The sequence below is a fragment of the Hylobates moloch genome, unplaced genomic scaffold, assembly GCF_009828535.3.
Source record: "Hylobates moloch isolate HMO894 unplaced genomic scaffold, HMol_V3 SCAFFOLD_18, whole genome shotgun sequence".
Taxonomy (NCBI): Eukaryota; Metazoa; Chordata; class Mammalia; order Primates; family Hylobatidae; genus Hylobates; species Hylobates moloch.
In genome coordinates this window covers 15,323,901-15,347,475 of record NW_026652293.1, presented here as the reverse complement: position 1 = coordinate 15,347,475, position 23,575 = coordinate 15,323,901, and the positions used below count along the sequence as shown (strand labels likewise).

The window sequence follows — 23,575 nt, the reverse complement described above, 5'->3', positions numbered from 1 at the left end:
TGTAGTTATCTGTAACTGCTATCTCTAGCTTTCTCACCACACTTTCTCTCCTCAAACTCCTCCTCCACATACGTAAATCTAACAGTCACATCTCTGTCCTATTTTACTTGAACTCTAAGCAGCATTCAAGACAGGTGGTCAGCCTCTCCTTTTTAAGGCAATATTCAATTGGTATAGCAGGTAGCTATTGCTTCATAACGCATCACCCTAAAACTCAGTGGCTTAAAATGTTTATTATTGCTCATGAGTCTATGAGTTTTCCGGGTGGCTCATACGATGTCCTCTTTGCTCATGCCTGCATTCATGGTCGGTAGCAGGTAATGTGGCTGTGTTGATTTAGGCTGGACTCTGACATGTTGGGGGTTGGCTAGACCTAGAATGGCCTCAGCTGGGATATTTCAAAGGTGGCAGCTTTCTGCACACTCTGGCCAACTCTCTTCTACTAGCTCTATCCATCTAGAAAGTAATGGCTGTGATGCATTGATGACAATTCCTGACTGTGTGTATTTGTGTGCTAACATCGAGAATAAAAACCAAAATCGTTGCATTCCTTTGCAAGGCTGTAAATTGCATGGTTTTGTTTTTAAGTGCAATAGAAGTGAGTAAGAACTCAATGGAATAATTTTTCATTTTGTAGTTTCTGATTGTGTAAAGGATCAAAACAAGGGTAAAGAACAATTAAAAACATGCTAACGTTATTCTATTTCTGTGTGAAGATCTATAGGAACAGAAAAAGCCTTTTAGTATAAGTACATGTCCAAAAATTCAACTTTTTTTGTGTGACTGAGAAAGCTCTCATAGATAAGTGAGCTAGCTCTGAAATACATAAAACCTTTTCACATGTAAATAAAGTAAAACCTGGCAGCTCTACCATCTGTGAGGGTGTGAGAGTTCTTGGAAAATGACTCATTAGGTTAGGCAAAGATGTGAAACCATATTTGAATGTAAAAATATGCAAACTACACAGAATCTAGGGTATCGGGGGCAGCAACAGCACATATTCTTAACAATAGAGTGTTTAGAATAGACATGAGATTATTGAGAAATTGACAAATACTACAGTAGTGGATGAAAAAACTAAAAGTAATAAATACTGCTTTTGAAAAATTGGTCTGACTTAGTATGTAAAAATAAGTGTTAAAGGGCCTACAGAGACCATTTATTTCAACACCATTTTGCAGATTACAGCACTAAAAAAGAATCTTAGGCCCAGAGAGGTTGAGCGAGTTGCCAATAGGACATAGAAAGCTTGTGGCGCTGGCAGGACTGGATGTACAGTGTGCTGACACCCAAGTCTCATCTTTTTCTTCTAGACCTGGCTCCACTTTACTTCTGAGAAAAATCCTCTACTGACTTTAATGTATTTCTGTAGTATTTAGGGCCTAAAAGATTATCCTTTCTTTTGTGCTGGCTCAGGAATTTATTAACTTGAGTGCTCCATATAACATATTCAAGCTTTCACATCCAGAAAACTGGCGTCTTGATGGTTTTCATGAGATAAGACAGAAGACTACATCTTATGATATAAGGCAAATCACAATGCTGTTTTTCAGAATTATCTTTTCACATGATAACTCCCCAATGTGCAATTTTACTCATTATTTTATTTATCTAAGCTCTGCAGAATAGAGTAATTGAATTCTCCAAATCTGTGTTGAGTAGAAATCCTCCAACGCTGTCCTAATGTCAGGGAGACACAACTTTAATTGATGCCTTCTCCTCCACCGCCTCAAAAAATGGGAGCCAGTTTTCCTAGGAACATTTGACACCTTTCTCTTCTTTAATTGGGAATCAGTTCTCATTCTAATAAATGGGGAAATATACCACATAAAACCAATAAACGGGTTTGGTTTTTCCTTGTCACCAAAGTTGGGAAAATGGAGAAACAAGTAGAATTCAAATTTTCCTCCATTTACCTAACATGCATATAAAATTGACTATTTCTGAGGTACTAAGATATGTGGTAAAATTTTAACTTTTTCTCCTAAAAAGAAACAATGATACTAGTAATCTAAAACAGGGGTCCCCAATGCCTGTGCCACAGACTAGTACCTGTCCGTGGCTTGTTAGGAACTGGGCCACACAGCAGAAGGTGAGTGGTAGTTGAGCAAGCATTACCACCTGAGCATGGCCTCCTGTCAAATCAGCAGCGGCACTGGATTATCACAGGAGCATGAATCCTACTGTGAACTGCACATGTGAGGGATTTAGGTTGCATGTTCCTTATGAGAATCTAATGCCTGATGATCTGAGGTGGAACAATTTCATCCCAAAACTATCTTGCCCTGCTACCCCTCCATCCTTGGAAAAATTGTCTTCCACGAAACTGGTCCCTGGTGCTAAAAAGGTTGGGGACCACTGATCTAAAACAATGATCAATTAAAATCATTTCAGTTTATGATTTTAATTCCAGTCTAAACAAAAGTTAATTATTGTTACCAAACTGTACATATAATCAGAGATACATATGATTGAAGATTATATGAATGGTTTGGTGACAATAATTAACTTTCGTTTAGACTGGAATTAAAATTTGTCTGCATATATTACTGGAAAATCAAAGACTTTATAGCACCCATGCTTCTTACTAATGCAAATATAGGAGCTGTGCAGGTAAGCAGTTTGTTAAGAAGTGAAGGGTGTGAACATTGGAGTCACATTGCCCAGTTCAAAGCTCAGTGCTGCCACTGTTATCCAAACAACTCCAGATAAGTTCCTTCGTCTTTGCTTCTCATTTTGTAAAACAAGAGCACTAATATTGCTTACACAGTAGGATTGAGATAATATATACATTGCACTAACAAAGTACTTAGTATTTAACAAGAATTTAGCTTAGCTGTACTAGGAGACTGGGCTAGTGGCACACTAACCTAGTATATCTCCTGGGAGTTTTCTTTGTATTTCTTTCTTTCAAAGCTCCAAAATCTATCTTATTGGCTTATTTATCATTTACTTTTTTCTTTTAAAAATAATATCTGTTTAGTTGAGGTCAGAAAGACAGAATGATTATAAACCCCATCTATGCTTAAAAATGGCTATATAACCCATCATTCTTTGTCTCTGTCTCCCTATTTTACTGGTTTCCTCATTGATTACTGAATTAAATAAAACCCTTGACATGTTCATTTTTAGATCTGTTGTTGAAGAGTCATAATTATATCTTGCTTAAAGATTATCTTTTAGCAAATTATCTTTTAACACAATTAAGAGCACGTTTTCTAAATCGATGAAAAGGAGAAGAAATAAAAAACCCATGCCCACTAAAAAGCTGTCATGACCATGATTTTCTTTCAAGTGTTAAAAAACATGTTACTATTTTGCATTCTTGACTTACTCCAAGTTAAATGATAAGGTCATAATTATCACTAGAAAAGATATAGCAACAGTTGTATTTTGTTTTGTTTAATTCAGTGCTGATGTATGAGTTATGTCACATTTCCTGTAAATGTAAATTTAAGGTTCGCATTTCAAATTTCTTAATATAAAAACAGGAAGCCATAAGCAACCAGGTGGCACTCACACACCTTTTTTTTCTTGAAAACTATGATGTACGTTTAGTTGGTGGCTCTGTAGTTCACATGGATTTCTGGTTTCATGTCACAGACCATGCTCAAGAGCTGGTTCATCACACTTTCCATATACTTATTGTAGTGTCCATTAAGTTCTTGTATCTTCCCTAGTGTTTGTTCTTCTATTTCATCTGAGAGATTACTCTGAGAGCCCATTATCTACCAAAACAAAACGACAGAATTCACATCATAATACAATTGTTTTACAAGTTAAATTTGTCCTAGCCTGTTTACTGATGATTGTCCTATGATGCACAATTACATATTCCTTTTCTAGATTTTTTCAGGGAATCAAGAAGATCATCAATGCCATGAGTGGGAAGGGTGAACTTTCATAAAATATTGAAACTGGTCATAGCAGATTACTTTCACTTTTAACCAACCTCCACATGGTACAAATTGAATGCACATTTATAATTATTAAACCATGCCCAGAAGTTCTTTTCCATCACATTTTTCATGTATTTATGACAGTTTCCATTTAGTTCCCATATATTCCCTATTGTTTATTTTCTGAATTATAAGTCTGGAAAACAGAGTTGAAAGACACCATTAAACCCACTTTTGCTGGTTTTTAGAGTGAATAAATTTTCTATTTTTAAAATACATTATGTGAACTGTGTCTTGTTTTTCAGGAAGACAGTCACAATGTGCCATGTAAGATACTTTTATATGCACAAACTTTTTTTTTTTTTTTTGAGACAGAGTCTCACTGTGTCACCCAGGCTGGAGTGCAATAGCGTGGTCTTGGCTCACTGCAACCTCCGCCTCCCAGGTTCAAGCGATTCTCCCACCTCAGCCTCACAAGTAGCTGGGACTACAGGCGTGTGCTACCACACCCTGTTAATTTTTGTATTTTTAGTAGAGATGGGGTTTCACCATGTTGGCCAGGCTGGTCTTGAACTCCTGACCTCGTAATCCGCCTGCCTCAGCCTCCCAAAGTGCTGGGATTACAGGTGTGCGTCACAGCGCCCGGCCGCCGAAGTGTGTTTCTTTGGGTAATAGATATTATCTTGAACAATTTAGTGTAAGTTGTATTTCTTTAAAATTGAGTGTGCTTGTTCATTTAGTTACATCATAATTGTAGCCACAGTTTAATATATCTTTCTAATTGCTCTTTAATTGGCATTGATTCCCAGTATTTTCCATTATCTCCTCTTTCCTCGTAGCTTCTTTATCAAGGAATGATTTGACCAAAATATAATTTCACCAGAGGAGTTAACAATTTAAAGGAATTCTGCAGTGAAACACTTTGAAAGTTAGCCTTTACTAAAGCAAAAAAATCAACTCCTAATGTATCTCCTTTGTAAACTCAGTCTTTCCTAAACATGGCATTTTAAAGGCAAGAAGACTGTTTTATGTTTGTTTGCTTTTTCCTTCTGTGAGTGTTTAGGAAAAGTATGCATTTAATTTAATCCAAGATACTCCAGTAATGATTGACTTCTACTTCAGGGTTGTTAGACTATTCTAATTTCTAAAATCTACTTGATCTTTTTGAGTCCTAGGCTTGAAATCAAATGCCACTGAGGCACTTGGGTTCAAGTTCTTTTCTGTTTACAGTCCAGGCAATGGGGTCTTCTCAGTTCAAAGAAAATAATTTTGAAAAGTTACAGCCTCTAAGACATCAAATAGCTTTCGCAGAATAACATTTTGATAAGTGAGTATACAAGAAGCAGAAACATATGGATCGAATTTCCCTTGCTAAGAAGAAATTTTAAAATAGAAGAGAACTGCTTATTGAAATGGCTCTACCAAGCTCAAAATTTTTCCTCTAAATTTAGTGTCTTAAGTGGGATTCTACCAAATTAAAAAAATAATTCTCTAAATTCAGTGTCTTCTAATGGTAAAAAATTAAAAACAAACTGTTGTGAAACTATTGCCTACTTTTCTTTGGAACAGTATTAAAAATAGTTGTCATTGGGTTGGTTTAGTGTAACTGTTGTGAATGACTTTGGAAAAGTTAATCTCAAGCTTAGGTTCTCTATTTTTTTATAGGGATAATATCATGCATTTGATAAGATACTGTAAAATGCAAACCAGATTCATTGGTAAGTGTGCAGAGCAGTTGTGTCTAACAAAAGTGTAATATGAGCCACAAAGGCAACTCATATATATATATAAGTTTTCTAGAAGCCACATCAAAAGTGTAAAAGAAGTAGGTGCAGTTATTTTAGTAATATATTATATTTAATCTAATAATATTCATATTTTAACATACAATCAATATAAAAATTATTACATTCTTTTATTTCATACTAAGTCTTTGGAATCTGGTATGTATTTTACACTTATAGCACATCTTGATTGGGACTAGCTACACTTCAAGTGCTTAGTAGCCACATGTGAAGTGGTCACCATTTTGGACAGTGCAGCAATAAATGGCAGCTGTTAATATTAGTTGAATTCTTAATGTGGCTTTTCAAGACACCATAATCATTTTCCAGAGAGACTTATGAAGATGACTCTTAGCACAAAAGTTTAACTCTGAACAAGTAATCAGTACATGTTAGTGATTATTACTATAATTTTCACTGATTGTTTTACTTGTACTTTTCAAATTTTTCCAATATGTTCTGTATTTTCAGAAACATTGTAATACCCTTGTAATACCCCATAATCATGTCTCACCCTGCATAATTAAACAAAATATTATTTCTGAGTTTATTTGATGCCCAGTGATTTGAGTTTCTGCAGTGTTTCCTATGCAGTACTATAACAATGACTAGTCATACACGATTTTAAATGGTTTTCCTAGGGAAGAATTCCATATCTTGATATCTGCAGACAGAGTATTGATTTAACCCATGTAGGAGTTTCAGTGAATGAATGTAAGTGGCACAAAGGCGAGAATCATGTTCCTTGATGTATTATAAGTGCCTTGAACACTGTCTGGCACTTAGTAGATGCTCAGTATACATTTGTATTGAGTAGAATGATCAGATCTCTTGATATTACAGAGAACTCATTACTGTGTTCTGTTGCTCATGTTGATGGAAGCCTGTTTCCTGAATGTTTGGGAGAATGTATAAGTTAGTAGTTGATAATTCTGTAACATGTCATGATACATTTGGTCTAAGGGTGACATGTGAGGACTTCTCCATGTTAATTTTCAAAATGTCAGTGTTGAAACTGATGTATAGCTTTACAGTGATGGAAGATCTTTAAACATTCAATATGTTTCCTTACTAGTTGTTTAAATGTTCCAGTTTAAGGTAAAGCAGAGCTTCAGGTCCCATCATGCAAGAAAAACAGTTTTATGCTCTCAATTTGTGATTGCCTCCAGCAAACAAAATGCTCTTGGGATATAAATTCAGGAAGAAAGACTAAAGATATAAAGGTCTTCAATATGCCCAAGGCAACCATTTTCAGGTTTTCTACTTAGATTCATGATCTATCTGACTTTTATTATATTAACAATATATTTAATTTTCTACTGTAGTCCAGATTTCTTTTTAGCAATGTAATATTTTCTTTAGATAGGGTAGCACTAAGGAAGGGATAAATAGATTTTTGATGAAACAATGTTTCCTAACGTACAGCCCACATTGGGATACCTGCTTCCGTTGATAAGTCAGGGGACTTGAAAAATCACATATATTAACAAGAGCTAAAAAGCAACAAAAAGTAACAACAAGATACAACACCCACAGCAGACAGGAGGCTGGTTTCTTGGGTCTCCTCCCAGACCTCCTAATTGCCCTGGGTTAATGAGGATAAGATTTAAGTGGAATAGCAGTATGCCTGACATATGGAGGTCATGCCAAGGAAAGAAGATCTGTGCTAATGGTTTTACAAAATGCTTGAAGTAGCCGAGGCTTAAATATGCTGACCTTTCTATGTGAGCTTTTGATCAAATAACTGTAAAATTGGCTTGGAGCGCTAATTATGAGAGCGATGAGGAGTTTTAATTATTTAATTATTAACCAAAGCAGAAAACAAATAACCTGAACAAGATATATATATATCTGATAAGATTCTTCCGGAGAAATGATATTTGAAGAGATTTAACACAAGCACTTTCTGAAATTGTGATTAGTTTTGTTATTACTTAAAAAATGGAAATAATTATATCAGAAATATCCTATATAAGATAATCAAAGCTGAATAATGTTAAAGATGATTGTTTTCTCAGGTCCTAATAGATCATGGTTATGACAGGATTCAATAAGAAAGAAAATCAAAGAAAAAATATTATTCATTCTTTCAACAAATATTTATTGCATGTCTACTGTGTGGCAGGCACTGTTCTAATGTCTAGGAAAACAGAGAACAAAACAAAGAAATGATTCTTTTGGTGTTTAAAGTCCCAGAAGGAAAGATAGGCAATATGCAAAAAAATACATAAAATATATCAGGTAATGCTAAGTGCTATGAGGAAAAAGAATGGACTACAATAGGTATGTATTTATGACAGACACAATTTTAGATAAAGTGATCAGGAAGAGGTGCTAACAATTGAATAGAGATCAAAGAAAGATGAATATATCTAAAGAAAAGAATTGTAGGGCGTGAGAATTGTACATGTGAAGGCCCTGTGGTAGGGGCATGTTCTAGCTGTTTGAGGAAGAGCAAAAGACCAATATGGCTAGAATAGAACTAATAGAGACCAGGGTGTTAGAAAATGTGGTGAGAGAGATAGCCAAAGGCCAATCATGGAGGGTTGTATGAACTTAGGACTTTAGGATTTCTTGTTTTCAAACATTGATGAAAATTTTTATGTTTGCTAAGTGGTCCACTTAATTCTAGAAAGGACCTTTTTTATTTGATGAAAAAGGTTTTGTTATTATGTGGTCCAATTTATCTGATCCTGCATGAACTCCTTATCCATCACCATTAAAATAAAAGTTGTAAATAAAGAAGATTTCCAAATTGCTAATAATTTATTGGCAGTGTCAGGCCTCTGCACAGAGCTTTATTTATATTTTTATTGAGGCCAAAATAAAATATCATATAAAATTTAGTTATAATACATGGAGTTAAGCACTTTCTTTTAGCCCATGTTGCAACATGGAAAGGAGGGTGTCTGCTCCAAAGATTTCATGCATTTATAATTTACAGTAAACTGCAGATATTTAAAAATATGCCAATGTAGGAAAAAGCATTTCTTTATCTCTAAATGAAAGATTTATTGAATGAGTCAGCCAGTTGCAAAGGAAATCATCAGGAAATACCAGAAGGCTTTTCAGCGATTTGCAATGATATCTACTTTGGTCATTTGTAAATCTTGGAAATATTAGTTATTTATATAACTAACCATATATATTTATATAAAAACATGTTCTCTGAAGTTTTTTCTTACTAAAATATGTAGTCAATATTCAGTGGTAGGAATGAGACTTTAAGCAATCCCTTCAGCTTGTATATTTGTGAATATGATTTTTAATATATACTATATATTACATAATAACTACTGATGGACCCTTTATGTGAGAAATTAAAAATGCCTTGAAAGTGAAAATGTAAAATCAGTAATTATTATGTTTAAGATTTAGCTTGATGTTCAGCTTGATTGAACTGTATCTGCTCAATTGCAGCATATTTTTTTCTGTCAATATCCTATATTAAACCTTATGAATATAAAGGTCTTATCTATTCTGCATAAGAAACAGTGCTGACTTTCTTACCTTAGATTGTTTTAGTCGAAACTCTTTATCTCTCTGCATTCTGTACTGGTCAGTTTCTACCATTGCTTCCTCCTTGGCTTGCTTCAATCGCTTTCCTTTTCCTGAAAATTAACAAATATATATATATTAATATATATCAATATATAAATATATATTATATACCTCAACAAGGATATATATATATTAACAAATGTACATATATGTTACACACATATGCATATGGAGCTGCAAACTTAGTTTTTTTAAAATAGATACATTCTTCATTATTTTTTGATGATTTTTTCTAGAATGGCAAACTTTGCTAAAAAACAATAGATTTTGAAAATTTTATTATTTTTTATTGGATTCTTTAGGACACGTAAATGACAACTTTTTTTCACACTTACATGTTTAAATAAAATATCTGCCCATTTACTCACAGCAGTAATGCCAGAGAACAGATTTTAGCTGTCATTTACTCAAAAAGACATTATTTGGTCAGATTTTCGGTCTTGATTTGCTGCCAGAATCCTTCAGGCCACACCGACTGGATCCTGTTTAACACTGGCAGGTCTCCAAAATCGCTACAAACATGCAACTCAGACTGTATCAAACTAACCTACAATTTTTAAAAACGTTTTATTGGGATTTTTCCTTACCATTTGTTGACTCTACAATGTCTGATTAAGCCTCAATACATCAAAGCAATTGTTTTTTTGTAACTTTCTCTGAGGGGAACTTGCTTGAAAGTGGCTATAAAACCAATTGTTTTTAATGATTAGGAGATTTAGTTAAGTAGCCTTTTTTCTTTTATTAAGAGCAAAGGTGTAAGCCTTAAGCTAGCAGACAACATAAATGAAAGTTTTAGACGAATACAATACTGTGGTAATCATTAGCTGAGCACATGACTTTTTTTGACAACCAGAGTAAGTTTGGGGGGGTTACAGACAAATATTAATTGGTGCTTTGCTCTCTCCACCCACCACCTTGGGGCTTAGCTACTAATGCTTCATGATCATTAAAACTTTAAAGAAATTCTGAACTACATTAAAATTCTTTTTTTCTATGAATCTATTGTCTTTCGATTTCAGTAAAATGCCTCCATTCTTTTACCCATTTTCCAGTTTTTTTCCTCTAACAATGTTTCTTAAGTATTGTTTACAATTTCTGTCAACCATTTGTTATATTGTAAAGACTTTGAACTAAAGAATAATGTGTTCTCAGGTAGCACGAAAGAAAATCTTAGTGTCAACTTTTATCTGTCTCCCATTTACCTATGTATGTATCTACCTTTGCAGCATTTGCACAGAGATTATTTCTCAATTTCTTTCCCTTCTAAGTATGAGTTGCTTCACTAGTCACTGTATGTATACGGAATAAAAATAGAGTCACTGAGTTACATATTGAAATGTGTCTCTTTTAATGTCTACCACCCTTGAATGCAACTGGGAAGTCGTTATTCAGAACAGATATTTAGCTCTGCCTACACTTTCTTTAAAATCCGAGATCTGCTGAAAACTACTTTTCTTTGTTGTTTGAGGCTTAATGGAACATTAATAGCAATGCTTATCTTTATCTTAATTAATGCTCATTACCATTTTGTATATACTGATTCCTTCATTCTCTATAGTTGTAACCATTTTGTGACAACTACACATATATTATTCACAGAGATTCTCTGTGAACAGAATAAATCGATGATATGTTGGTAAGAAAAACTATTCCTTGATCTCCAACCCACTTTCTTCTATCTGTTTGTCATTTACATCAGGACAAAAATACAGAATGTTAATGTATTGATTTTTTTTAGTAATAATGGGTTGTAGGATACATAATTATTTTACAAAATAAATCACATGCCTCACTACTCTCCATCTTAATTGCATAATATCTAAAAATAGTGGTTTTAAAGTTATGCCTCTCTAGCACATTAAAAAATAATCATAGGAAAGGGTCTGTGTGCCCTACCCTTGAGCGGAATTCAGCACTCCACTAAGAGGCTGTATATTAGCTCCATCACACGGTGACAGGCTCAGAGTGTGTCTATGATTCCCTTGTCATGGCACCAGTCACCTGCTGGTTCTCATTCAATTAAATGGGAGAGCCACAGGGAAATTGTTGCTGGCACAGCAATTTTCTGGATAGACTCAGCAGCTGCTGCTGTGTGAGAGCCTGCATATGCTCCACCTGATTTAATCCAGTGGAAAAAACTGGAGCCTAAAGCCTACTGTTTTGTTAGAGGTGAAACAAAATGCACGCGTCAAATCCACTCATATTAACCTCTAACTTGCTTCTCTCTCTGTGTAAGAATTTGGCAATTCTAAAATTATACTTATTTCTTCGTATGCATTAAAAACATGGCTGCTGTGACCAAAAGCGGGGAGAAAAGACATTTGGACTGATTTTCAGGTGGTTTGTGGGAAAAGGATTAAGAAAATCAATTTTTGGCAGGTTAAGACTGAACTCTGCGTAGGTGACAAAGGGTAATGCTCGAAGATGGACTCTTCCTGGCGTTCTCATTAGGACAGGCCAGGTGAACTGACTGTCCCCAGGTACGATAAGTTCTTGAGGTACAGAGAAACCTAATTCTGTTGGATAGCTAAATTTTTCCTAGACTCTTTTCCTGATGGAGAAGATAGGATTTCATTTATCATCTAAGGCAATCAGAATCATGCACTAGGCATCACTGCAATAAAACATTAGAAGCTTTGTAACTTTGAGCAGGTTACTGAGTTTTCTCATCTATAAGACAGAATTAATAATCTACTATAAAAAGTTATTGGAGGGATTAGAAAAATGTATATAAAATGCTTGACAAAAGTAGTTATTTAATGATTTTAAATCATTATTAGGAAAACAGGTCCAATTCCTAGGGGCCTCTTGCTAAAAAAGAAGGCAAGGAGTAAAGCATGACTTTGAGGAGAAGTCCTCAGGCTGTCACTAGAGAAGCCTCTGTAAGCTTTCCTGAGGATATTTAATTGGAGGTATGCAGAGGACAGCTGGGCAGACTAGATTGGGATGCAGGAGGGAGGTCTGAAATGAAGACAGAGATTTGCATATTAGTCATTGCGGCCTGTATATATGCTAGTTATAGCAATGGGATTTAGACAGAAATCAAGGGAGAGTATATAGAATGAGGAAAAAAGAAGGCTAAGGTCTCAACTTGGGGGAATATTAACACTCAACCTTCAAGAAAAGGAGGAGGAAGCTTGGAAGGAGCCAGTAGTAGTCAGAGAAGTAGGAGAAACCAAAAGACAGAAGAGAACATTCCAAGAAGGATGTGGCCAGCAGTATCAAATGACACAGAGAACTGAAATAAGAGATATTGAATCAACATTACTAGATGTCTATTCTGTGCCACACACTATTGTAGATCTATGGATATAGCAGTGAAAGCCACAAACTTTTTGTTTCATGGAGTTTGTGTTCTGAATGTAGCTGGGGAGATAAAAATAGAAAATGGACAATAAGTATATAATATGACAGGGATGATTGAGAGGTGACAGTATGCTGGCAGTCCTCACAGCCCTCGCTTGCTCTCGGTGCCTCCTCTGCCTGGGCTCCCACTTTGGCGGCACTTGAGGAGCCCTTCAGCCCACTGCTGCGCTATGGGAGCCCCTTTCTGGGCTGGCCAAGGCGGGAGCCGGCTCCCTCAGCTTGCAGGGAGGTGTAGAGGGAGAGGCGCGAGCGGGAACCCGGGCTGCGCGCGGCGCTTGTGGGCCAGCTGGAGTTCCGGGTGGGCGTGGGCTTGGCGGGCCCCCCCACTCGGAGCAGCCTGCCGGCCCTGCAGGCCCTGGGCAATGAGGGGCTTGGCACCCAGGCCAGCGGCTGCGGAGTGTGTACTGGGTCCCTCAGCAGTGCCGACCCACCAGCACTGCGCTCGATTTCTCACCGGACCTTAGCTGCCTTCCTGCGGGGCAGGGCTCGGGACCTGCAGTCCGCCATGCCTGAGCCTCCCACCCCCTCCATGGGCTCCTGTGCAGCCTGAGCCTCCCCGACGAGTGCCACCCCCTGCTCCACAGTGCCCAGTCCCATTGACCACCCAAGGGCTGAGGAGTGCGAGTGGGTGGCGCGGGACTGGAGGGCAGCTCCACCTGCAGCCCCAGTGCGGGATCCACTGGGTAAAGCCAGCTGGGCTCCTGAGTCTGGTGGAGATGTGGAGAACCTTTATGTCTAGCTCAGGGATTGTAAACACACAAACCTGTGTCTAGCTCGAGGTTTGTGGATGCACCATCGACACTCTGTGTCTGGCTGCTCTGGTGGGGCCTTGGAGAACCTTTGTGTCCATACTCTGTATCTAACTGATCTGATGGGGACGTGGAGGACTTTTATGTCTAGCTCAGGGATGGTAAACGCACCAATCAGTGCCCTGTCAAAACAGACCACTCGGCTCTACCAATCAGCAGGACGTGGGTGGGGCCAGATAAGAGAATAAAAGCAGGCTGCCCACGCCAGCAGTGGCAACCTGCTAGGGTCCCTTTCCACACTGTGGAAGCTTTGTTCTTTCGCTCTTTGCAATAAATCTTGCTACTGCTCACTCTTTGGGTTCACACTGCTTTTATGAGCTGTAACACTCACCGCGAAGGTCTGCAGCTTCACTCCTGAAGCCAGCGAGACCACGAGCCCACCGGGAGGAGTGAACAACTCCAGACGTGCCGCCTTAAGAGCTGTAAAACTCACTGCGAAGGTCTGCAGCTTCACTCCTGAGCCAGCGAGACCACGAACCCACCAGAAGGAAGAAACTCCGAACACATCCGAACATCAGAAGGAACAAACTCCGGACATGTCGCCTTTAGAACTGTAACACTCATCGCGAGGGTCTGCGACTTCATTCTTGAAGTCAGTGAGACCAAGAACCCACCAATTCCGGACACATGATGATGAAGAAGAAAGGAGAATAAGAGGCAGAGAAAGATGGTGGATTCTACCTCAGACAGATCAGGCCTCTCAGATGAAACAGTATGTGAACAGAGGCCTAAAGGAATAAGGCAACTAGTCATGCAGATATCTGAAGGGAAGAGTCTTCCAGGTAGAGGGAACAGCAAGTGCAGAGGCCCTGAGGTGGGAGGATATTTGCCATGCTGAAGGAAGAGCAAAAACACCATCATGGCTGGAGCAAAGAGAACAGGATGATTGAATGTTAGGAGATGGTATCAGAAAGATAGTAGCAGGACCAGATCATACTGATCTCACCGGCCATGGTAAGAATTTTGGTCTTTGGAATACTAAATTCATGAAGGGTTCTTAGCGAAGGCGTGATATAATACTACTTGTGACTTAAAAGGATTTCTTGGCTGGACACGGTGGCTCATGCCTGTAACTGCAGCACTTTGAGAGGCTGAGGCAGGTGGATCATGAGGTCAAGAGATCGAGACTATCCTGGCCAACATGGTGAAACCTGGTCTCTACTAAAAATGCAAAAATTATATGGGCATGGTGGTGTGTGCCTGTAGTTCCAGCTACTTGGGAGGCTGAGGCAGGAGAATCGCTTGAACCCAGGAGGCAGAGGTTCAGTGAGCCGAGATCACGCCATTGTACTCCAGCCTGGCAACAGAATGAGACTTTATCTAAAAAAAAAAAAAAAAAAAAAAAAATTTCTTTGGCTGATGTGGTGAAAATAGAAAATACACTATAGGGGTAAAGGAGAATCAGGAAGATCAGTTTGAAATTTGTTGCAATTGTTCAGGCAAATGTTAATAATTGCTGGAAATGATAAAGTAGTAGTGGAGTTGGCAAGAAGAGGGTAGATATATTTTGGAGGTGGAGTTGATACATGAGCATGAGAGACAGATGCAAGTCAATGATGACACCAACATTTTATTTTGGGGATGGAGTCAATACTGCAATTTCGTTGATATGCCTATTCAACATCCAATAGTGATGCTGAGACAGCTGATGTTTATATGAACTTAGAGATCAGGGAAGCAACGAGTGCTGGGAATATCAAGTTTGGGAGCCATCAACATGAAGTTGGTCTGTAAAGCCATGAGATTAGATGAGAGCACCTCAGAAGTATCTGCTGATACATTAGAGAATAGGTCCAAATTGGGGTCCTGACTTTAAAGATTGAGAAGACAACAGGAAGCCAACCATGAGAGTAGTGTTCCAAAGCCAAAGGAAGAAAGAGTTTCAAAGATGAAAGAGGGATCTAATTGTGAATGAGATATTGAATTAACATGGGGTTTAGCAAGACTGGTGATCTTGGCAAGAGGAACTATTTGTGGAGTTATAGGAAGAAATGTTCAACAGAAAATGGAATAAAAAATTGTAGACACAGGGAACATAGGCAACTTCTTTGAGAAGTTTTAACCAACAAAGGGGAACAAAGAAAAAATAAGGGCTCAAGGTGGTCAAGTGGATTTGACAGAGGGTTTAATTGTGCCCCCCAAAAAGATATGTTGGAGTCCTAACTCCTGGTATCTCTGAATGTGACCTTTCTTGGAAATAGGGTCTTTGCAGATGTAATCAGGTTAAAATGAGGTATAAGGGATTAAGATGGGTCCTAAATTCACCAACTGGTTCTCTTACAAGGGAAATTTGAATGCAGAGGCATAGAGTTAGAGCAGACACACAGGGAGGAAGTCCATGTATTGATGGAGGTATACATGAAAACGATGCAGCTGCAAGACAAGGAGTGCCAAGGATGGCTGGCTACTACCAGTGACCAGGAAGGAGGCATGGGTGTTTCTCCCTCGGTGCCTCCAGAAGGGTCCAACCCTGCTGGCACCTTCTGTTTGGACTTCTGGCCTCCAGAACGGTGAGATAATCAATTTCTGTTTAAAGCCACCTAGTATATGGTAATTTGTTACAGCATCTCTAGGAAACAAATGCAGAGAATCAGCAAGGAGCATAGAGAAAACAATGCTAGTTGAGCATTGGAGGCAAAGCCAGATACCCTAGTGTGGTGAAGATAGTAGGTATTGAAATGAATGTGCCACCTGACAAAAATATGCATAAACAGTTCAGAAGCCATTTTTATTTGCTGTATAAACAAAGGGTACTTTGGTAATGTTTGAAGATTTCTGTTAATAATAACAATTTTTGATCTATTCTACCACTCAGAAAACAAAGCAAAACCAAACCAAACAAAACTTCTTGGCTTTGGGCAGTTGTCAATATTATGATAAAACCAACCTGATTCAAAGAATGCTATTATTTTTCCCGGTGACTACAAACATTGGGAAAGAAATGTCACCAGAAAAACAAAGAGGCAACCTCTCCTTTGGTGACTGTCGCTGCTAGAGCTTCTCTTACACTAAATTTATTTCCTGTCAGATCTCCACTTCCTGAATGTTTTCTTTTGCTTTTCTTCTACTTGTATTTTCCTTATTAAAAATACAATAAATAGTTTTGTGTACCTCCTGGACTGAATATAACCAAATGCTATTAATAGATGAAAATGCTCTGTGGTTATTTTAATATTACCCACTTGAAGAAATGAAAGCCCAATACACTTACAAATACCTTGTTAGTCTGTGGACTGTAAAGGAAGAGGAAGTATTTACAGGCCTACAAAACATGCAAGACAGGGCCATGAAATTCTTATACAACAACTTTTATTTTATTAGTTTATTAAAAGTCTTTATGAACAAAAACATCCACTTGCATAGTGAAGAATTTATTAAATCGAGGTGCTTGTTTAAATAATTCAGAATATATGCATATTTGGAAGCAAATAGGAAATTTGCTGATTTAAAAAAATTATTGATGGTTGGCATCCTATAGACCCACAAAAATAAATCTGAATTACAGTATTATCTGATGTATTATCTAGGATGCAGAAATATTTTCTTAAGTATTTATTTTGCCTCATAGTGGACCATGCTTAAGAAATCTCCAGGACTTTTTTGCTGTTTTTACAACAAAATTGTTTTTATTGGATATTAAAATAATATTAATAGCTAAAATTTCTTGAGTACCTTCTATATGCCAAGCGGTGTTTTAAGTCTTTTATAAGAGTTAACTCAGTTAATCCTGACAACTCCATGAGGTAGGTACTGTTAATATCTCCATTTTGAGGCTGAGGAAACAGGCACAGCAAGGTTAAGAGGTAACTCACCCAAGGTCACACAGCTAATAAGAAGCACAAGTTAGATTGGCACCCAGGCAGAGCAGCTGTAGGGGGTGAGCACTGACCATACTATTTTGGGAGAAAGCTAGAGGAGTGTGTTCTTCACTTGTATTACAATTGTCTACAGCTTTTAGTCATTTTTAATATAGCTACTTCTTCCATTTTTCTCATCTCCAGATTAGAAAATTTACTTTTTTTTGCTATTTCTTTCAATCTATATCCTGTAATGCAATTTGTAATTTTTAGTTAAGCATAAATGCTACTTTCTGCAGCTTCCAAAGTAAATAAATTGGGTGTTTATTTCTAGGAGAGTATACCATGTGTGTTCAGAAATGATTTGGGAATATGAGTTCTTTATGTGATGTTGAATTGCATGCATTTGAGTATTTCAGAACAATGTTAATGCAGGGCTATAGGGTTTTAAAAGTTTGCAATGGGTGTAAGTGAAGTAAATACTTCTCTTAAAAAAGGTCATGACTAAAAGTAAAAATGCAACATATTTCAGAGAAACACAAGTCTCTGTTCCTCCTGTTGATAATGGTACTTTGAATTTCTAATCTAATTCCGATTGAAGTTTCAGTTCAATACTCCAAACCTGGAGCTCCAGGGCAGATCTCTGATGTTTAGGTAACTTGTCTTGGACCAACACACCCACTTTTGTTTTGATTAATGAACAATTTATTAAGTAAAGAGCATTGAATCTAGGTAAAATAATTTAAAGTAGTGCAAACTACTGTGATTTCATCTAAATTCAACCAAAATAGTAAGGCAGTTTTGCACATAAAAGTGAGTGAGAGCTTTAACTAATAAATATTACCTGTAATCAGTGAATACAGGAAAGTATCTGAACATTTCTAGTCATCTTACCAGAAGCAGTCCCAGGCTCTTCGTTTTGGGAAAAGTAGATGCAGAAATTACAGCAGGGGTAAAAACAAATGGAATGAGATCATTCTAGTCTATTTAATTTTCTATCATTATTACTTATAGTAACATACAAAAATATATGACATCTATTAAAAATAAAAATAACTCTAGTGTGTATTTTGCTTTACTATCTTACACATCTTTTTCTGATTCTTACAACCTCTTGGTCATATGTGTGTGTGTGTGCGTGTATTATAACTTCTATTTTTAGTTACAGAAAGAAAGTCTGAAACTTGGAGATGTTAAATGACATTAAGAATCATAAGTTTTCAGCTTAAGCCAATGCTTTTATACTCTACTACTTCCCAGTCTGACTTCCGAAGCCTGTCCACATTCCTGCCCATGTCCCTGTCAGATTTCATCTCTCTCAGTAGCTGTTGGATGTCTTGAGAGCAGAGACCTGCATATTCAATTTCTATAGACCTCGTGGCCTTCTGGAGAGCTCCTGATACATCAGGTTCATAATCCCTTATCTGTATCCCTGAAGGCAAAACACTTAGACCATATACTGTATTACGTAGCAACTGCACCAGTATCTGAGGCAGTTCTCCTTAATGGAATATATTAATATTTTTGCAGCATAATATAAAAATAACTGTATTAATCTTATATTTTCCTGGAACGATTAACATGTGAATTGCTGTTTTCTTTCTCTTTCCCTCTTTCTCACCCTTCCTTCTTCCTGTCTTTCTTTTTCTTAAAAATAATACACTCAAGAGTCTTGTTCTAGCAGTCTATGCCCAAGTTTCTGAGGGTCTTGCAAATAAACAGATTTAAGAAAGAGAAAATGACCATAGACCTTCTACAATGGTGTTCACTATTGTGACTTCTTGGTCCTCATTCTGAATCTCATTCTGCCTTTATATATCAGAATTTCAAATGAATCTTTGTATGAAAAAATAAAGTAAAAGTATATGGGTTTACTAAAATGATAACTCTCTTTACCTCTCCTGTCATCATGCCCCCTTTCCCTTTTTAAAATAGTCATTCGTGCATTTATCTCACTGGGAAGTTCTTTAAGGAAGAACTAGGTCTTATTCATCAGTGTAAACATCAAAGTGGCTTGGAATTAATAGATACCCAATAAACACTTATTGAATTCAATAAACAAATGAAACAAAAACCACTGAGACATTAGGGAAGTTATAACATACCCAGTATATAAGGTAATATTTCTATTTTGCCATCAGTCGCTTAGGTGAGTAAGCTGTTGTAACTATAAACTGTAATACCTGCTGATAGCTTTAAGAAAACAGTTTCTATCCAGTTAAAACTGACCTCAAAGCCTGTGGCTTCTGAGGCAAAGAGGACAGGCTGACATTCTCCATAAAACTGAGTGCAGAGGTTAGTTGTTGAAAGTCAAAATATTTTCCAGAATGTCTTTAAAGCCTGGGTATTTATTATTACTGGTTGAATATCTCCTTGAATATTCATGAACAAAGACATGGTAGACTAAGAAAAAAGTATGCAGATATTTTAAGTTACTGGCAAATCAAATGAACTTTTTTGTATAGAAATACGACAATATGTACTTTTCGATACTGAATTCTGAGGAAAGATTGCCCAAGGACAGCATATTCACTAGAGAAAAGGAAAAGAAATTGGGCTTTTATCTTTATTCTGAAATTTGAAGCCAGGTTGCCCGTAGCGGCTCCCACCCCAAAACAACTTGGGTGTTTAGCAATTCTTTTACTCTTTAATGACTTGATAAAAGGAGAAATAGTTGGTAAAAATTATTTGAGTCATACAATAATATTGATTAGTCTATACTCAATATTTCATTTTGTATCCTCCATAATGAGAAAGCAAAGGCAACATAACTATCACATCTTTAAATTATCTGGTCTTCTGTTCTGAAAGTTTTAAATATTGTTAAAGAAGTTTTTTAAAAGGCCTGGCATGGTAGCTCACTCCTGTAATTGCAATAATTTGGGAGGCAGAGGCAGGTGGATCTCTTGAGCTCAGGAGTTTGAGACCAGCTGAACAACATGGCGAAACCCCTGTCTCTACAAAAATACAAAAATTGGCCAGGTGTGGTGGCATGTGTCTGTGGTCCCAGCTACTCTAGAGGCTGAGGTATGGCTTGAGCCTGAGAGATGGAGGTCGCAAGGAGCCCAGATCATCAGCATTTCAGCCTGGGAACAGAAGCAGACTCTGTCTCAAAAAAAGAAAAAAAAAAAAAAAAAGAAAAGAAAACCCTGAAATTTTTACAAAGGGAAAATTCTCTAAGCTGCTTCAACCACAGGTCCTGAACTGCTTTGTTTTCTATAAAATTACTCTGCATTCATATCATCTTGCAACCATTTCCACACTTTGTTGTAGAAAAAGAAATTGAGAAATAGGTAAAGTTTGCCTTCACTGTCTTTCTTCTTCCTTTCCTCTTCTATCATCTCCACCTGGAGTCATTCCTTTTATGTTGTTGATGCCCACATTGCTGAGTGTTCAGGAAATCTATTTATCTTAAGAAAAGGAAATGATTTTACCTGTGGTTGAAAACTTTAGTGTACCTGCCTTATTTCTGACTTACTTTCTTATGTTGTAATGTATTCTTTCATTTCATTCATTACATTTAAATAATTCAGTACCTACTCCAATCCCATCACTACATTCATCCAAAGAGTTACATAAGTAACATTTTGAAAATATGGCCCCCGTTTTGCCAGACTGAATCTAATTGCAGAGGCAGGACACAGAAGGAGAGTGAATGACACTACAAATTATTGTAGATTGAATGATGAGGTGATATGAAATGGGGTAGTGAAAAAAATGTCTTGGCCTTGGGAATCTGAATTCCAGTTGTAGATCTGAGACATATTAATTTTTTTATTATGCAAATTGTGTAAATTTTGTAAAGTGCAGTGGTTAAGATCTGGGCTTGGAAATTACAGCTCATCTAAATCTTGTCTCTACCATTTACCCTCTGTGTGACCTTAGACAAGTTGTATAATTTCTCTAAGCATCACTTTTGCTTTTTCAGTAAAGGTTGTGAGGAATAAAGATAAGCAATGAGCATGGTGCCTGGCACAATATTTTCTATTTTTAAAATATAACCTTGAACAAATCAGTGACTCCATTTCTGTATACATTGAGAATAATGTTAATATCATATTCATTTGGCTGTTGTGAGTATCAAAGAGAATAGGGAAGGGGTTGAAGTTCATTGAGGACATTCCATATGTAAGTACATGAATGCATGACCAAATGAAAAGAGAGCTGAGCACAGTGGCAAGTGCCTGTAGTCCCAGCTACTTGGCAGGCTAAGGCAGCAGGATCTCTTTTTTTTTTTTTGAGACGGCAGCAGGATCTCTTGAGTCCAGGAGTTGGAGTCCAGCCAGGGCAACATAGTGAGACCCTCATCTCTTAAAAAATAAATTAATAAAAATAAAAATAAAAAGAGAGGTAGAAAATGAGAATAAAATGAAAATATTTTAAAATATTAAATATTAAAAAGCTACCAAGAGAGGGATGAGAATCAGCCATTATTATTCTGATTTTATGGAAATGAAAACTGATGCTTATAAAAAGTAAGTAATTTGCTCAGGTTTACTCACTAACAAGTAGATTCAATCCAGAGGTTTTCTACCCCCTAACAATGTTGAGAAAACTGAGGCATGGCATAGCCAAGGCTTAAGCCCGCATCTCTATAATCTTAATGTCCATGAACACATGACCTCTCAAAAGGATCTGAATAAGGAAACTTCATCCCTACTCTAGAAATAAGGAACATATGGCTGTGTAATTTTAGTGAATGGGTGAAGGTCTCACAGGGAGTACAGTAAACCAAAGTTTGAAACAAGGTCTGCCTAATCCAAAAGTCTATGCTTATCCCTGCATTCCACTGCTTCGTTTATTTCGTGACAAACCCCTCACAGGTGAGACTTACTCTTCTTGGCTTCCTCTAGCTTGTCCTTGGCCCATTTTTCTGCCTGAAGAAGCTGGTGGATCCCCTGAGACTGGCTCGTCATGGTAGTCTGCTCCAAGCAAGTGGCTTCTGTGAAATCTGGGAAGTAATGGGTTCATTTATTCTTTTAGAAATTAACATATAACTCAGATTATTGTGTCAACAGCGAGTTCTAAATGCAGCTGTTTCAAACTGGCTTGACTGGGCTGGATAGCTGGGTCCCAAGGAAAGCCCAAGGTGGAATCTAGAAAAACAAGTTAAACCAATGTGAATAAATTGAGAACTTACCATTTCTGCCAATCTTAGCTCTTCTGTATGAGATAAGGAGGTATAAATGAGGTGTTGCATCTACTTATAAATAATGAATAAGAGACCTTTTAAGAATGTTAGTTTCCCTAATCTTCCAAGAAACATTGACATGTTTACTGAGTTTTTCTTTTAAGTAATAAGATCTTTCTTTGTTCTTTGTCCCTGCAGTACTTTGTTTCAAATCTTTTTCTTTCTTTGTTTCTAGTGATTCAGTTATCTGCTTGGAGAAAATGTGTTAATCTTTTGTTAGGAAGGAGATTCCCTAGCTTTGTGCATAGATAGTGGACTGAGGATTTTTTCCCCCAAGGTCTCAGGTGACAGGAATAAAAAGATTTCTTTTGGACATTGTGCTGCTCTTAAGTAATGCTGTAGGTTGAAGTTCCAGGAAGATCTTACTATGGTGACTAAACAATCAGTAATTTTAGTAGTAGTAATCATGATAGAAATAGATTATAACTGTAGGTTTTGGGGTTAAGTTAAAATAATTTAAACATGCATTTTATATTATTCAGTGTTTATGGTGAGTATTGTCCTAAGATAGTACAAAAAATCCATCATACTTGATTTGATTCGATCCAGTAGCAATTGGACAAATGAGAATATTGGTCACAGAGAAGAATCACAAAGTATCATTTATATGTATCTAAAATTTTTATTTGAAGTGAAAAGCTAATCTTTTTCTTAGAATAAGGCTTTTCCCCCTGACATGATTTGCAGGTTGGGGTTTCACGTATTATTCTTTTCATAAACTATACCTCTATTGCCTCATCTGTAAGTGCCAGGTTCATTTTCTTTAATAAGGTGTCTAGATTTAAAGACAATTGTACAACAATCTGGGCACTAAATCTTTTAAGGTTTTAATGATTATTTTCTCCTAATCTTTTCAAGTTGTCTCATCCATATCTACGTGCCTACATTATGTGTGCGTTATCTTCAGCAAATATTTTCAAAAGGAAAAACTTTTCCACAGGATCACTTTTACTTTTTTTTTTGCAGTCACATTTAATCAGCTTATAAAGTACTTAATTTGTATTGCGTAATTACAATACCTAGTGTAACTGGGATGAACCCATTTTCGAACAAGCGCAACTCCTGTCTGACCCCTCCAGACAAAAAGATACAAAGTGGCTTAACAGGAAGAAGTCCTGGAGAGGAAAAAGCCTTTGGGAATAACCCAAAATGGAGACTTAGAATGAAT

General features: G+C 37.0%; 1 protein-coding gene across 2 annotated transcripts; it reads right to left on the bottom strand.

Moving 5' to 3' along the window:
• Positions 1-3,386: 3,386 nt before the first annotated feature.
• On the bottom strand, positions 3,387-22,471 carry ATP6V1G3 (ATPase H+ transporting V1 subunit G3). Of its 2 annotated transcripts, XM_032136903.2 has the most exons (5): positions 22,357-22,471; positions 22,051-22,167; positions 18,111-18,128; positions 9,194-9,294; positions 3,387-3,728 (listed from the first exon to the last, which is right to left on the bottom strand). In XM_032136903.2, exons 2-5 carry the CDS (start codon positions 22,130-22,132, stop codon positions 3,555-3,557), a joined length of 375 nt encoding a protein of 124 aa, XP_031992794.1. In that variant the 5' UTR covers positions 22,133-22,167; positions 22,357-22,471; the 3' UTR covers positions 3,387-3,554. The 2 variants fall into 2 exon arrangements, with proteins under 2 accessions (XP_031992794.1, XP_031992795.1); XM_032136904.2 differs by lacking the exon at positions 18,111-18,128.
• Positions 22,472-23,575: the final 1,104 nt, after the last annotated feature.

Coding starts and splice junctions, on each gene's coding strand:
- ATP6V1G3 (XM_032136903.2), bottom strand. CDS start 22,132: ATGACGAGCCAGTCTCAGGGGATCCACCAGCTTCTTCAGGCAGAAAAA. Junction 3,729..9,193: donor TTCGACTAAAACAATCTAAG/GTAAGAAAGTCA, acceptor TTGTTTTGGTAG/ATAATGGGCTCTCAGAGTAA.